This window comes from Coptis chinensis, chromosome 8 (genome assembly GCF_015680905.1).
Source record: "Coptis chinensis isolate HL-2020 chromosome 8, ASM1568090v1, whole genome shotgun sequence".
In the NCBI taxonomy this organism is placed as follows: Eukaryota; Viridiplantae; Streptophyta; class Magnoliopsida; order Ranunculales; family Ranunculaceae; genus Coptis; species Coptis chinensis.
The window spans coordinates 22,889,069-22,903,320 of record NC_141463.1 but is presented as its reverse complement, the minus strand read 5'-3'; the positions used below and the strand labels follow the sequence as shown (position 1 = coordinate 22,903,320).

The 14,252-nt window shown below is 36.2% G+C and overlaps 2 protein-coding genes across 2 annotated transcripts; both read right to left on the bottom strand.

The window, feature by feature from the left end:
* Positions 1-308: 308 nt before the first annotated feature.
* LOC147480571 (B3 domain-containing protein At2g33720-like) lies at positions 309-812 on the bottom strand. The gene has a single exon (XM_086578694.1). It carries the CDS (start codon positions 810-812, stop codon positions 309-311), a length of 504 nt encoding a protein of 167 aa, XP_086434820.1.
* Positions 813-1,898: 1,086 nt separating this feature from the next.
* LOC147480570 (B3 domain-containing protein At2g33720-like) lies at positions 1,899-2,387 on the bottom strand. Its single transcript, XM_086578693.1, has one exon. The coding sequence runs from the start codon at positions 2,385-2,387 to the stop codon at positions 1,899-1,901; it is 489 nt and encodes a 162-aa protein (XP_086434819.1).
* Between the last annotated feature and the right edge of the window lie 11,865 nt (positions 2,388-14,252).

Here is a 14,252-nt window from a genome sequence, read left to right as displayed (position 1 = left end):
TTAGCTCTTATCTAAATGAGGCTGATTAGCTTCACATACTTTTTAAAAGAAAATTCAAATCTATGCTTGCTAACAATCTTACCATAAAGGCATAAACTTTGAAAATATCATACTTACTTCTGTTAATCTGTTATCCCATTAGGGATCACAGAAATATGAATATATAACTAAGCCACTAAAAAAAAGGGACATATAGCTGCTATTCTTACCAACAAATACAAATATAAAGAGAGAGAAATAACATACAAAATAGGCAAATAATAATACCAATAATCCTATACAGCTCTACTTTATGCAAATAGTATACTTCAGTAATCCAACAGTTTACTGAAACCAGCACGTTTCAATACAGAGAAACAAAGTGATGATGATGTGCGGTTCCAGTACATACCAATAGTATCACCTTCTTTTAAATCTCTTCGGAAGACAAAATCTCTTAACCAGTTATTATGAATAATGAAATTGTCGTTATCGGTCCATTTCTTCAAAAACAAATTATAGCCATTTCGCGTCTCCACATCCCATATAACAATGGGCACTTGTTGTTTACGGTTAACAGCATTCCAATCCAAATCCCATTTGGAATGGACATGTTCCCGGCCCAAAACAAGCCCACCTACTTGGCCAACATCGCTGGCGGTGAGTACTTTTTTGAACTCCCACGGATTTAAGAGATCTGTGAGACCTGGATGGTCATCTTGTATCTCCACCCTATGCCAACGTATGGGATGGAGAGGAAATGAACCGCTTGCTTCACTCTTCTCTTCTTTTTTGATTGGAATGAAGTCATAGTAACGGGTCCATGTAGCCATTACAAGGAATCAAGGATTGAGAAAAAAAATATATATAAGAAAAAGAGTTTAGGACCCGAGCGATATAGAGAAAATTAATGTTGTGTTGTTCTGAAGATTAATTGGTGTATAATGTGGTTTATATAAGGGTGTACTGGATACAAATTTGGAAATTATTAGTTTGATGAGGAATAAAATGATATATCCTTGTGTATCTTTACTCTTTACAATGTGCTGTATGGTTTCCTGATGAGGAATGAAATGTTATATCCTTAGAAATGTGTTGGATAGTCTCATCCAGTAGTCCAGTCCACCACTCAACCCATATATTCGTGAATTTTGAATTGAGTAAATTGGCCTAATACTCATTTATAGACTATTAACATAATTAGTGATAGAAAATAAAAGTAAACTAATTTGTGACATTTTTGGTGAGAACTAATTACCATGTACCTTTTGCGGAATGTGGACATTAATCTATTTATTAATTTATTATGATCAATTCAACAAGGTAGGTAAGCTATTAAGCTTACAATGGAAATGTGTTTTTAGTATTCTCTAAAGCATATGCAAACTGAAAATGTTCCGATGGTGACTTTCTTGCAATTTTAGCATAGCCCAACATACGACACAATTTGTGCCTTGTGTCTATCAAGTAGGTCCATACACTATAACAAACTAGTTTCCCTCAAATTCTCACATTGATTCAGACAGTACATTAACAAGAACATACGGCTCTACTTTATGTAATAATATCCTTTAGTCATTCTTTACGGACATGTTTGTTCGTAGGAAGTTGTAAAGAACTTAAAATAAAAAACTAAAGAGAAACAATTTTTGTGCATCTTTTCAAAAATAAAAGTTTATACAGTGTGGTCTCAAAACGTTTTTTTAGTCCCAATTGTTAAACAAGTTAAAATAAAATTGAGAGATTAAAAATACAATTGTTAGGTAAAATAAAATATTTTTGGATACATCTCAAAACGTTTTAGTCCCGTTAAACAAGTTAATAAGCCGTAAAATAAAATATTTTGGAACATCACTGTATAAGCTTATAAATACACTATATAAGCTTTCAACGAACATGTCCAAGTAGTAATCCTAAATTTAATTGAAACGAGCACGTTTCAATACAGAGAAGCAAAGTGATGATGATGTCCGGTTCCAGTACATGCCAATGGTATCACCTTCTTTTAGATCCCTTCGGAAGACAAAATCTCTTAACCAGTTATTGTGGATGATGAAATTGTCATCATTGGTCCATTTCCTCAAAAACAAATTATAATTACTTCTCGTCTCGACATCCCTTATAACAATGGGCACTTGTTGTCCACGATTAACAGGATTCCAATCCAAGTCCCACTTGGAATGGACATGCTCACGACCCAAAACAAGCCCACCTACTTGCCCAACGTCACTGGCGGTGAGTATTTTTTTGAAGTCCCACGGACTTAAGAGATCAGTGAGACCCGGATGGTCATCTCGTATCTCCACCCTATGCCAACGGATGGGATGGAGAGGAAATGAACCACTTGCTTCACTCGTTCCTTCTTCTTTGATTGGAACGAAGTCATAGTAACGGGTCCATGTAGCCATTACAAGGATTGAAAAAAAATATATATATATAAGAAAAGGAGTTCAGAACCAGCAGCAAACAAAGCAAATACTGTGCTGTTATTAGGAATAGTTGGTGTATAATGTGGTTTATATAAAGGTGTACTAGACACCAATTTGGAAATTAATTTGATGAGGAATGAAATGATATAGCTTTGTGTATCTTTATTCTTTACATAGTATGTATTGTATACTTGTATGGTTTCGTTTAATTTATAAAGTAGTCCACCCATTCATGAATTTTGGATCAGACAAAATTGGGACAAATATCCATTTATAGTAGACTATTAACATAAATTAGTGGCAGAAAAGGTAAACTAACTTGTATCTTCTACATACTTTTTCGGTGAAGAACTAATTACCATGTACCTTTTGAGGAATGTGGACATTAACTTATTATGATCAACCAAATCAATTGAATTAAATGTTAATAAAAATAAGGTAGCTAAACTTCAATGGAAATGTGTTTTTAGTATTCTCTAATATAGTTATGTATTTCTGTATTTATGGCGCAACAAAAGAAATTACAAGAACAAACATATAAAATATGTGAGTATTTAATTTGTTTATTGAGAAGAAGAAAAAAGAGGGTGTAGTGAGCCCAACGACCAAATGTGTGAGTGCCTTTTTTTTTGAGCGATTTTTGGCCCAATGAACATATATGGCAAGGCAAAACGCGAAACAAGAACCGTTTAGACACCCTAGTTTAGGAGTGTGCTCCAACAACAAAGCCCTCGTGCTTTGAGGGTCGCGCCAATAATGCTTAAATCTCAAAACTTTTATCAGCCCCTCAACCCTGTTGAGGGGGCTTGGCTTGAGGTCCAACTTTGAGGGCCGAGTACTATGGCATATATTTAAATATTTTATTAGTAAGTTTTTTTTTTAAAAAAAAAAAATGTTATAAATGATCAAATTGTACTCAATTCAGAATTAAAACTTTAAGTTACTATTTTTTTTGTTAAAGTTACATTTGTCAATTAAGATTAACTAAATTTATTTCATAAAATGTCAGAATGGAATGATAAAGTTGTCGAACTTAAAAAATAAACGTTCTTTTAAGTTTTAAGTGATGTTTAGTGTATTAATACTAAAATGAGATATATTACAATAGAAATCAATAAATCTTTGTGATAAATGTTGAGGGTTTAATGAGGGACTACAAGGGTCGGGCCTAAGCTTTAAAGTCTTAGCCGGTGTGTTGATAATTTTGGGGTAGGCGTGTTGATAATTTTGGTAGGATCATCAGGTTGTTCCTTAGTAACAAACATCTCCTTTATTTGTTCCAACATCGCGGCAAACTTTGCATCTAGTTTTTCATTGTATCTAATTCGTTAAGCTGTGATGAAAACTTATAATAGTTAAAATTGATACTTAATTATCTATAGAAGAACACAAATTAAACAACTAATGATCAACTACCTTATCAATATTATTTTTACTCTCAATTCATTATGCAATATAGAGAGTTAGGATTCGTTCCACTCTTAAACGTTAATAGCTTAGAATTTTACTAGAAATCAAGGTGAGAACAATGAGAGTAGTGTTGTGATTTATTTAAATTAAAACTAATTATAAATTAATTAAACTTACAATGCAATAAACTAATTATAAATTAAACTAATTTAAACTAAGCAATTAAAAGGTAAATTTAATGAATAGGAAGAACATAGAGGAAGAATTAATCTATCTATGTGAAACTATGATTATTCTAACTAGTTTCTCATGTTTTAATCTAAACCTTTATTAATCTACACAAGGTAAAACAACAAAAGTCACAATTTTTATTGATCCCTAACCAATCCTAGCAATCTCTATACTAAGATATGATTAGTATAAGAGAAATTCTCCTCCACAAATATCTTTGTGGAGTTTCAATTCTCTAGTTCAACTTCTATAATCTCTATCTCTAGATAACTATAGAACTTAAACTTGAAGCACACAAGACAATAAGAAAACTAAAGAAGAACAATCATAACCCTCATATAGACTTCATAAAACTCCTCTAATGGAGTTTTAGCCTAGTTTCATTGGGTTCATTAACAATAAATAATAATAAGAAGACATAATTAAATTAAACTAAACTTATATTAATAAAACTAATATTGTAATGGAGTTGGAAGCAAGAACATTAAACCCTAATTACTCTAAACTAATTGGGGAAGGAAGTAGATATGGGGTTTAAGGTTTTTATTCTCTTATATCATGATACAAAATCGTACATGGGTTTTTAGGCTAGGTTATGGACCCATAAATCAAGTCCATAACCCAATTGGTTGAATCCAAGACTTCCAATTCTGGTCATGTTATTGCAGCGTGTGTTTTTACTAACTTATACTACTCTGATTGAGTCAAGGCCTAGACAATTGGAAAGGGCTTTCTGAGTCGGCCATTTTGATATAAAATGAGCCCAAATCCGAGGTCTGAGTCCAAAGATATGACCTTTTGATAAACGTAAAAAGAGTAGTTTACCTACGAAATGAACGTTAAACTCAAAACGCAAGAAAACTAAACTAAATTATGAAAAGCTATCAAAGATTTCTATACTCTCAATTCTATCGAAATAGAGTGAAGTAAAAAGTTCGTTCCACTCTCAGTTCCTTAGTATTGAAGTTTTATACAATTGACTAGTAATCCAAAGTTTAATGAGAGCAATGGTGGAGGTTTTATACTACGACGTGAATTCGAACGACAAGATACGAATAACGAAATGACATATATAAAGATGTGAACTTTACTACTTTTAATTAACCAGTATTTCAAATCTAATTAATGACTAAGAATTGAATAACAACAATTGAAATTAGATCTAATAAATTGAAATGAAAAAATTAAATTGACAAGAATAACTATTTTATTTATCTAACTAAATGAAAAACAATGATTCAAAGGATTAATCTAAGGCAATGAATTGAAACTAATCAATTTAACTAATTGAATTCAAATAAAACTAGATCTAGAAGCTATTTTAATGGCTACTTTTTACTCTAACCTATCTAACTATCTCTAACTTAAGAGCTAAGTCTTATTTTATACAAAGGAGGAGACCAGATCCACAATTTCGTGTATGGGCTGAGGAGCCATATTTTGGGCCGGAAAATCGAGCCCAAAGCCCAATTTCTTCAGTCCACAGAGCCCGTTTCAGCTGGCTTCGACTTCAGCAAACTTTTCGTCCATTTTTGCTCCTCTGATTTGGTCAAGTCTTAGACCATTGGAAAGCTCTTTCCAAGCCGGTCGTTTTGATGTAAGATAGGCCCAATTCTGAGGACTGAGTCCAAAGATATGGTGTTCAGAAGTTCTGCCGACTTGTGCACTATTTCTACCCGTGTTAACTTTTCAGCTTTTGACCGGGCTTTACAAAGGCTTTGTCTCCTTGAATCTTGGCCTTTATCACAGAACTTCTTAGCAACCAACCCTTGCTCCTTTATCTCGCCAAAGTGGCACTTTTCTGCACATAATTGACTTTACTGCCTAAAATACATAAAAACACATAATCAGCATTAACTCTTATTTATTACTCGCATAATTGGTCTAAAAGTATGATTATTGAGGGGTTAAAACTACAGTTTTGGGCTCTTATCAAACCACCCCCAAATAGCATTTTGCTTGTCCTCAAGCAAATATGAGAAATTAGAATAAGTGACCAAAAATGGAGTTTTAACTACTCTCGTTTCGCTGAGTGCGATTGCATTTACCATATGCAACAAGGCTTTAGACCACTAGGAATTCCCTAGTGGACGAGTTATAGCCTCGTGAGAGCTTTCCAGTGAAGGTACTCACAAACTTCATCTATACTACGACGACTAAGAAATAAAACTATTGTTTTCTTATTTATGCTCTAAATTAACTATACATCTCACTAGCAATGAATATAGAATAATCAAGTCGAAACCTAAGCTAATATATGCATAATAATCAATCATCTATAATAAACATATATTCAATGAGTAATACTATGAAATGCAATAGCAGGTCCGTTTTTGAAACTCGGAATAGCGTCCTTAAGTAGGTCTTCACATAAATGTCAAGACAAAAACCACTCTGATTTTTCCGCTCAAGTTTAAGCTACTCCGATTAATGCGATGGATGGGCACACTTTACCTTATAATCTCAATGACACATAAGGAAGCCGAGTCGATCAAACACATCTCGCACTTACTATCACACTAGCCTATTCCTAATTGAGCTAGAGGTCTTTATTAGGTGTTCATGGGGATTAGGAGATGGTTTAAGAAGGAAGGAAGTGGATATTCAGAAAGAACAAGTCTGAGATAATAGAGTCTTCGTATTATGTAACTAGAGAAGACTTTGTTCCTTACTTTCGCTTCTACACTTTGTTTTCATCTTTAGCCATATTTTCTTTTTCTTTGGCTTTTGACACCTTTGATTTTTTTTTTGGAGTTCTAACTCTTTATTTTCTTTTATTTGTTTATTTATTTTTATTTTTTTATTTATTTTTTATATTTGAATGGAAACTTTCTTTTCTTATTTGTGCTGACAAATTCTTGATTTCAAAGGTTTTTCTCTTTTCTATTCTTCATCTCTATTCTCGGACTCATTCAAAGAATGGGTAGGTTTTTTTTTTTTTTTTTTTGTTTTTTTAACATGTTAAAGGATTTTTGGTTTATGAAAGGCTAAAGAAAGGCTCGGAGGGGCTTAACTAGCGGAAAATAATTTCATAAGGGTTGAATTTCTGGCTATATCGATCCAAAGAGGGCCTAAATTCTCGCTTAGGATATGGTATAGTGATCAAACAAGTGGATGTGTGATTTCTCTATCCAAATTTTACTTCTCCCTTGTGTCATTTATCAAATGTTTCGCTCATATAAGGCTTTAGGCTATATTTTCACAGGATTTGTAGAATAAGTACTCTAACCTAGGTTTCAGAAACTTACTGCCAAACAATCATAGATACTCATGTAATATTTTTATAGCTAGATGCAAAGATTATTACCTACTTATTAACCTAAGTTTCTAACAAATTATTCTAATGCAAAAGCTACGTGAGACTTCTAGATAATTAAGAGCATAGAGAAGGAAAACAATACCAGTATTCCTAAGTGTATAGCATAAACTTTTTATTTTTATTTTTTTTATTTTTTATTTTTTTGAATTTATCAAATTTTTGAAATTTTAACTAGAACATAAGTGCATATTATACATATCTATATCCTAACAGATGTCTTAATTATATGTGTTTCTATGCCCCCCCCCCCCAAACAAGTTGCATGCTTTGTCCTCAAAGTATTTTAAATAAAGAGGGTAGGAAAATACCATTGAAGCGCGTGAAATTCAAGAACATCTGCAAAACAAAGTTATAACATACTAATATAGGAAATAAAAATTGACGCAACTCTATAGGAGTTCCACCCGGTATTGGGTAGTAAGAAATTACTTGCTTGGGACATAAGCAGACACTAACTGAAACTAAAACTTACCTGCACTCCCACTTACTCGTCATCCTCATTATTTAGAAAGAAATGAGGTTCCTTCGCATCCTGCCATGCCATGATAACTTGCCAGGCTTCATGCCATTTATCATCTACAATCGCTAACTTGTTTAGCGCCACTTGGTCGGATGGGGTGTAGGGGGCAACCAAATGAGGTTGCACTTGCCATCCCAGCCAAGTCATTGCACGGAAACCCTAAACTCATAGTGTCGACCCTAACCCGATCCGTGTAACGGGCACAAAAAATAGGGAAAAAACGTAGCATAATACGACAAACTAAAACAGGCTTATGCCTCATGTTCTATGCTCGTTCTAAACTAGACATTAATGTGTTGGGAAGGTCATATAGCGGCCGTCCCTCCGCTAGAGCAAAGGAAAACGCCGCAAGTGGCGTTATTCGCAGAAGAAAAATGCCACTTTCCTAATATGTTTAGCATTAGAAAGAACATCACTGTGCCCACGTTCATGGATAGGCTACCAAGGGCGACATTATATTCCCCTTGGTCCTTTATCTTAAAGATTCCTCCCCCATAATGCTCATGCAAATCCTCATAGTTATAGAGGTACATATTATCTACCAAATAGTCGCACGAGTCTTTTATTTTGGCGGGCATAGCAAGTCCTAGAGCAAAGGCTAAAAAGAACCTGGTAATTTCCATCGTTTTATTCTCGACGGTGATGGAGAACACTTGTTCTCCATCCGGTCTAGTAAAGAACTTACAATTTTCATAAAAATAAGATGTAAGTGTAGGAGAATAAAGTTTATCCGACTTAACATTAGTCGTTCCCAGCTGCTTGTATGATCACCTCAAAAACCAAGCCCCATATAGGTGTGACTTTGGAACAATTCTTCAAAAGACTGCCGGTATGGTAACGAGGGATGTCATCACAAAACTCCTCTCAAGAACAGCCACAACTATCCTGGAACAACCCTCAAAACTGGAAATTTTTGGTGCTCGCCCTTGGGGCGTAGCGCTCAAATATGCTTGGTTTGGGCGCAGGGTGTGCTCAGGATGAAAAATGGAATTCCAGTGTTTTGGGCGCAGGTAAATAACAGGTGTGTGTGTGGAGGGCTGAAGAGGGCGATCGCTTCGGGGTAGGATTTCTCCGACGATCTAGGGCACGGTGGCGCTCCTGCAGCGCAGCTCGCTTCGGAGCTGATAGGCCAAAGTGCGAAGGAAAAATAAGGTAAAGTGGGAGTGAAACGTGAGAGATGAATATGAGATGTAGTTGGGGTTGTGAGTGTAGAATGAATGCAGTTTTTATAGGTTTTAAATTGCTAAAACGAATTGGGAAGTTGCCAAAAAACTTTAAGGCAATTGTCGGAAATAATAAAATTTCCAAAACCGAAAACGGAAACAACTCATATTCTTGATTCTAAAACAACCTTAATATCTTTTAAGCTGAATTTAGGATAGAATCTGCCTAACTCATCGAGATTTCATCCTATCACAATACCTATTCATGGCGATGCTTATATCGGCAATATTCTCAACCCTCACTAAAAAAGAACTGCTAAAATGGATGATCATATAACGCATTATGATAGGCTAAATAATACCACCCCCAAACAATTTGGGAAGGTGGGATTAATAATAAAAACAATGCATAATCCGAAAATAACCAACTTAAATCGATATTTAATTAAAACAACATAAAACAACCAAATTCAAATTTAATTACTGAACTAATAAACGAAGTAAAAAATAATAAAATACTAAATAACAGCGAAACACAAAATTATTTGGAACACTAGCCATGTGATGAAGAAGGACCCTGAGATGGAGATTGGTCATGGAATGAAGAAGGGCCCGAGCCATCTGTTCTTCGACTCGACGCCATGCCGCTCGGACTCATCCGAAACGAGAACCCTCCGAGGGTGGCAGTCGCCGAGAATCTCTACTTGGAATAAGCTAGCGTGCTTCCATCTCACTTTATTTATTGTGATAATCGATCCTGGTGACGCTGGTGGATAGTCTCCATATTAATCAAGATATCTTCCTGACCCTTTTCGAGTATTTCAAAACTCGTGTTAATGTTCGTTTGTTTATTTCGAACTATAATTTGCCTATGTCGGATATCTTTACAAATAGCGTACATGCAACACACGCTAGTATGTAACATTAACATGCATTCTGAATCAGACGTACACCTCTCCAAGGCATTTTCATCCAACCATATCATATCTTCCCATTCCTCATCCGAATCCACCACCCTATCCTCCGGCAACATCCAAGTCTTTTGGATACACTCCTTATAACTACTTTCATTTGCATGCAATTTCAACATCACCCGCTCAGTTCTTGGTTTATTCCCCCAAGACAACATTATCTTCGTTATTAAAACAGGAAATGGCGCGGTACTCTTCCCAACTCCTCTAATCATATTTAGCAAAAACTCGAGGATACAGAATTCATACCTCTGTTCTTGCAATATCCAGAGAACGTGTAGACATGTGAACCCGATGTCGCTCACTTTCTCCTTCCCAATGATGTTCTTACCAATCCACCGAAGCTCTGACCGGTTGGTTGGTTCAGCAGAGATGATGACCGAAAAGTGATGAAATGATTATATTGACCCTCCATGACGGTGTCGTTCATCAATGCAGGAACTCCAGTATACTGGGACTCCTGCATGGTGGCGTCCAGGTGGTGTTTAGGCGTAATGCCTAAAATTTCAGCCAACCGCTCTCTCGATAATTCCCTCCTAGTCCCAGCCACTTTCAGGAAAATTTTCTGATCGTTGAACTCTCTCTTCTTATAGAACTGTTCAACCAAATCAGAGTGGTAGAAATCATGTGTCGAGTACCACAACCAATTCCAACCCCTCTTAATCATCTCGTCACCATAAAACGGGGCGAAGCGGTCGAACTCAAATGCTTGTTCCGGCAACAACCTTCGTTTTTGAGCCATGATATCTGAGAACGATTTGGTTGTTTATCTGGAATGTGGGAATGGAGTTTGAGACTCCCTTATACGACAAAACAAAAGAGTGGTGGTGCGGGGGTGTCGATTTGGTTGAGTTTTTGTGTGTTTTCGGTGGTGGAAATTTTTGGGATTAGTGGAGGATTGTTGTGGAGAAGATTTGAAGTTGGAAATGTATTGGGGCGTGTTAGTTTTTAGGTTTCTTTTTATTTTTATTTTTGGTAAGGTTTTTGAATTTGGCAATGGCGGAAATTGGAAAGAATTCGCGTATCTGTTGGAGGAAGGAGACGCACGCGCGTGCATTGGGCCCAAGCCCAATTTGATTTTCCGATTTTTGTCGATTTTTAGCGCAACTTTAAACTAAAATTCTCGCTTCGTTACCAGTCCGATTTATGCGAATGAGATATGGAAATGATTAGGAGAGAATTTCCAATCTAATGGTCCATAAAACACTCTATTCCGGCCATGGATGACATATGAGAAAATAGAAAATGTCTTAAAGTGCGTGTATGACGTAAGTTATGCGAACGAATGAAATCTAACTTAATAGAAAATGTCAATCCGAATTGTAATACGATTAACGGTCTAAACAACACAACTGTAAAGTTGAACAATCCAGGACAAAAACTGTAACGCCCGTATTTAAAATACGTAATTATTTATTAATTAATTAATTTAATTATTTATATAAAATCTGTTGGATTGGATTTGGGATACGTGGGCCTGATTTATGGGCCCGAGTCTGTATTGGGCTTGGGTTTCAGACTCAAGTATATAATCACATTGTTATAGATAATAGAGGTTTTTAGAGAATAAAAAAATAATAAAAATGGAGGTAGAGCTAGAAACTCGTTTGCTAGAGCGTGGAGCGCGACGATTCGGACTAGGAGGAATTCGTCGAGCTTTTAATACCAGTGAGTAGATATTTTATGGATTTTTATTTTATAAAATCTTCGTTACTGTCGATTTATTTTCTGTTAAAATATGTCGTGTTGTTAAAACTTAAAACTCTGAAATTTGATATTGAACTGTCGAACTGTGCTACTGCATGGTGGTGTGCCTATGTTTATTTGGAATTGTTTGTATAGTATTGAAACTGTTGAACTGTTGAAACTCTTAAGTGATGGTTCATGAGGCGCGAGCCCCAAACCATCACCCTCTCGTTTATACTGTCAATCTGGGATAATGAGGTGGTGTGGGTTTTTGTTATTTGAACTGGGGTATGGTGTTATTAGTTGATTGTAATTGGTGGTTGAACTCGGCCGGGGTTGTCGGATTGAAACCGGGCGGGGCCGGCGGTCGGGCTATGAAACAGCCAAACCATTTTTCGTCTCCTACCCGAATTGATGGGGGTTGAACTCGTATAGCCGTGGTTAAGATTGGTTTAGGATTGGTTGTTGTTGGGAAGTGTCGGATAGGTGTTTTGACGCTGGGGGGAGGTGCTGTTGAAGCTTGAGTGTTCGTTAATGGCGGTCGGGGGTTGAGTTGGAAGGTGAGGGGAATCGGGTTATGATGGTATCGGTTGATGGGGGTTTTCATGGGGTCAAAACCGCTAGGATGATGGAGGTGGTCGAGTGGTGGCTGACGGTGGAGAGGAGTTGCTGGTGGGCTGAGGGAGATGATGAAGACAACCTGTTCCATTTGTTGGGCCGGGCCGAAATGTTTAAGTTCTTTGGGCCAATTTCTATTTCATTTTTTTTGTTTGGGCCGAACCACATTGTTATTTTGGGCCATTTTATATTTCTTTTGTTACTTGGGCCGAAACCTATTAGTGAGTTGGGCCAGTTCCAGATTAAGTTCTATGGGCCAGTTTCATTTGTTTTGCTTGGGCCCAGTTTTGTTTTAGTTTTGGGCCAGTTCAGTTTAACTGTTTTGGGCCAGTTTCTATATTGTTTGGGGCCAGTCCATAGGACTTAATAGAGATCCAAATGGGTCTTTCAACATTTAAACTTTCGGGTTCTAAGGTTTGGGCTTGGCTAGTTGGGTCCGAACCATTACCTTAGTCATGAGCCCATGAGCCATGTACATTGACCTTAGCCATGAACCATGGCTATGACTATGAACCTGTTGAACATAGAAACGACAGTTTGACTTTGACAATGACGTGTTGACTTCAACCATGAGGCGTTGACTTTGACCATTAACTTTGACCGTTGACCATTGACCATTAACCGTTGACCGTTGACCGTTGAATGTTGACTTTTTCCAGTTTTTCTCACATTTAAGAATATGGACAAATATAGTAATAAAATATTGTCAAAAATTATATAACGTTGTTTGTCATTATCTAATTAATTAAGATTTGACGTGAGTAGTGTGTAAAACATATATATATTGGGCTTTGATTGTGGATTGTGGACTGATTAATTGTGCTACATTTTATGTTGTAAATTGTATGGACAAATCAAATGCTAAAATGCTGTGGAAGCTTGTATAAATTTGGTTGTCATTATCTAATTAAGATTTGACGTTGATATTGTGACCTTATATAATATGTTGTGATATATATATTAAATGCAATAGTTTTGGAGAAATAAATGTATAAACACTCCATTATTTTATCTGTGAGATGCTACTAGGAGGTAGTAGAGTATTTGTGGATATTTCCCACGAGAGTGTGGCATAGTGCAATAATATATTGGCACGTGACAGAATAAAAGTAGTTATGAGATATAATTGAGATATTTTCTAAATATTGTGGCTTAGTGTAATAAGGTATTTGACCTGCACGTGAGATAGTGGAATGATTATGAGTCATAAATGTATGACACCTGAATAAATTACGTAACGAAAATCCTAGAACCTGACTACCACAACTCATGTGATTTGCCCTGTGTGGGAGTATGTAATATGATTGGCCCTTGTGTAGGGTGTATATATATGAGATGTTGATTGACCCATGTGTTGGGCAATCGTAGTTGAATAGTGGCTTGATTATTCCGTTCGCAAAATAGAATGAGACGCGCGATATTTTATGCCGAATAGTGGCAGTACTTACATAATGGCTTTCGTGTGAGGGTTACCTGGTGTGCGGCATCCCGCCAGGGTAGTTACGCCGGAGTGGTACATTATGTAAGGGGAGGCATGTGGATATACATGTTCGGCGGGTAGCGATTGTGGTAGCCGGGAAACTAGGTAAGACATAGATACTGACGGATTTTAGGGACACGCAAAAGAAATCCTTAATAATATAATTATGGTGATAGGTTGTTTAATGATATATCTTTAAATATATGATTGTATATGGCATTGCAGAAGAGGTCAAACTAATTACTTGTGCGTAGAGGCGACCCACTCAGAATTGAGCATGAAATGAGGTAAGTATGGAATATGCTTGGTGGTTATAGTTTAGTTAGAACCTAAGACGCCTCGTGGAGGAACTAAATGCCTTTTATTATGCGTATGGTTTGTTGTGTGGTTAGTGGGAAGTTAAGGCGCCTCAGTGGAGGAAATACCTGCCTTAATTATTGTACTTA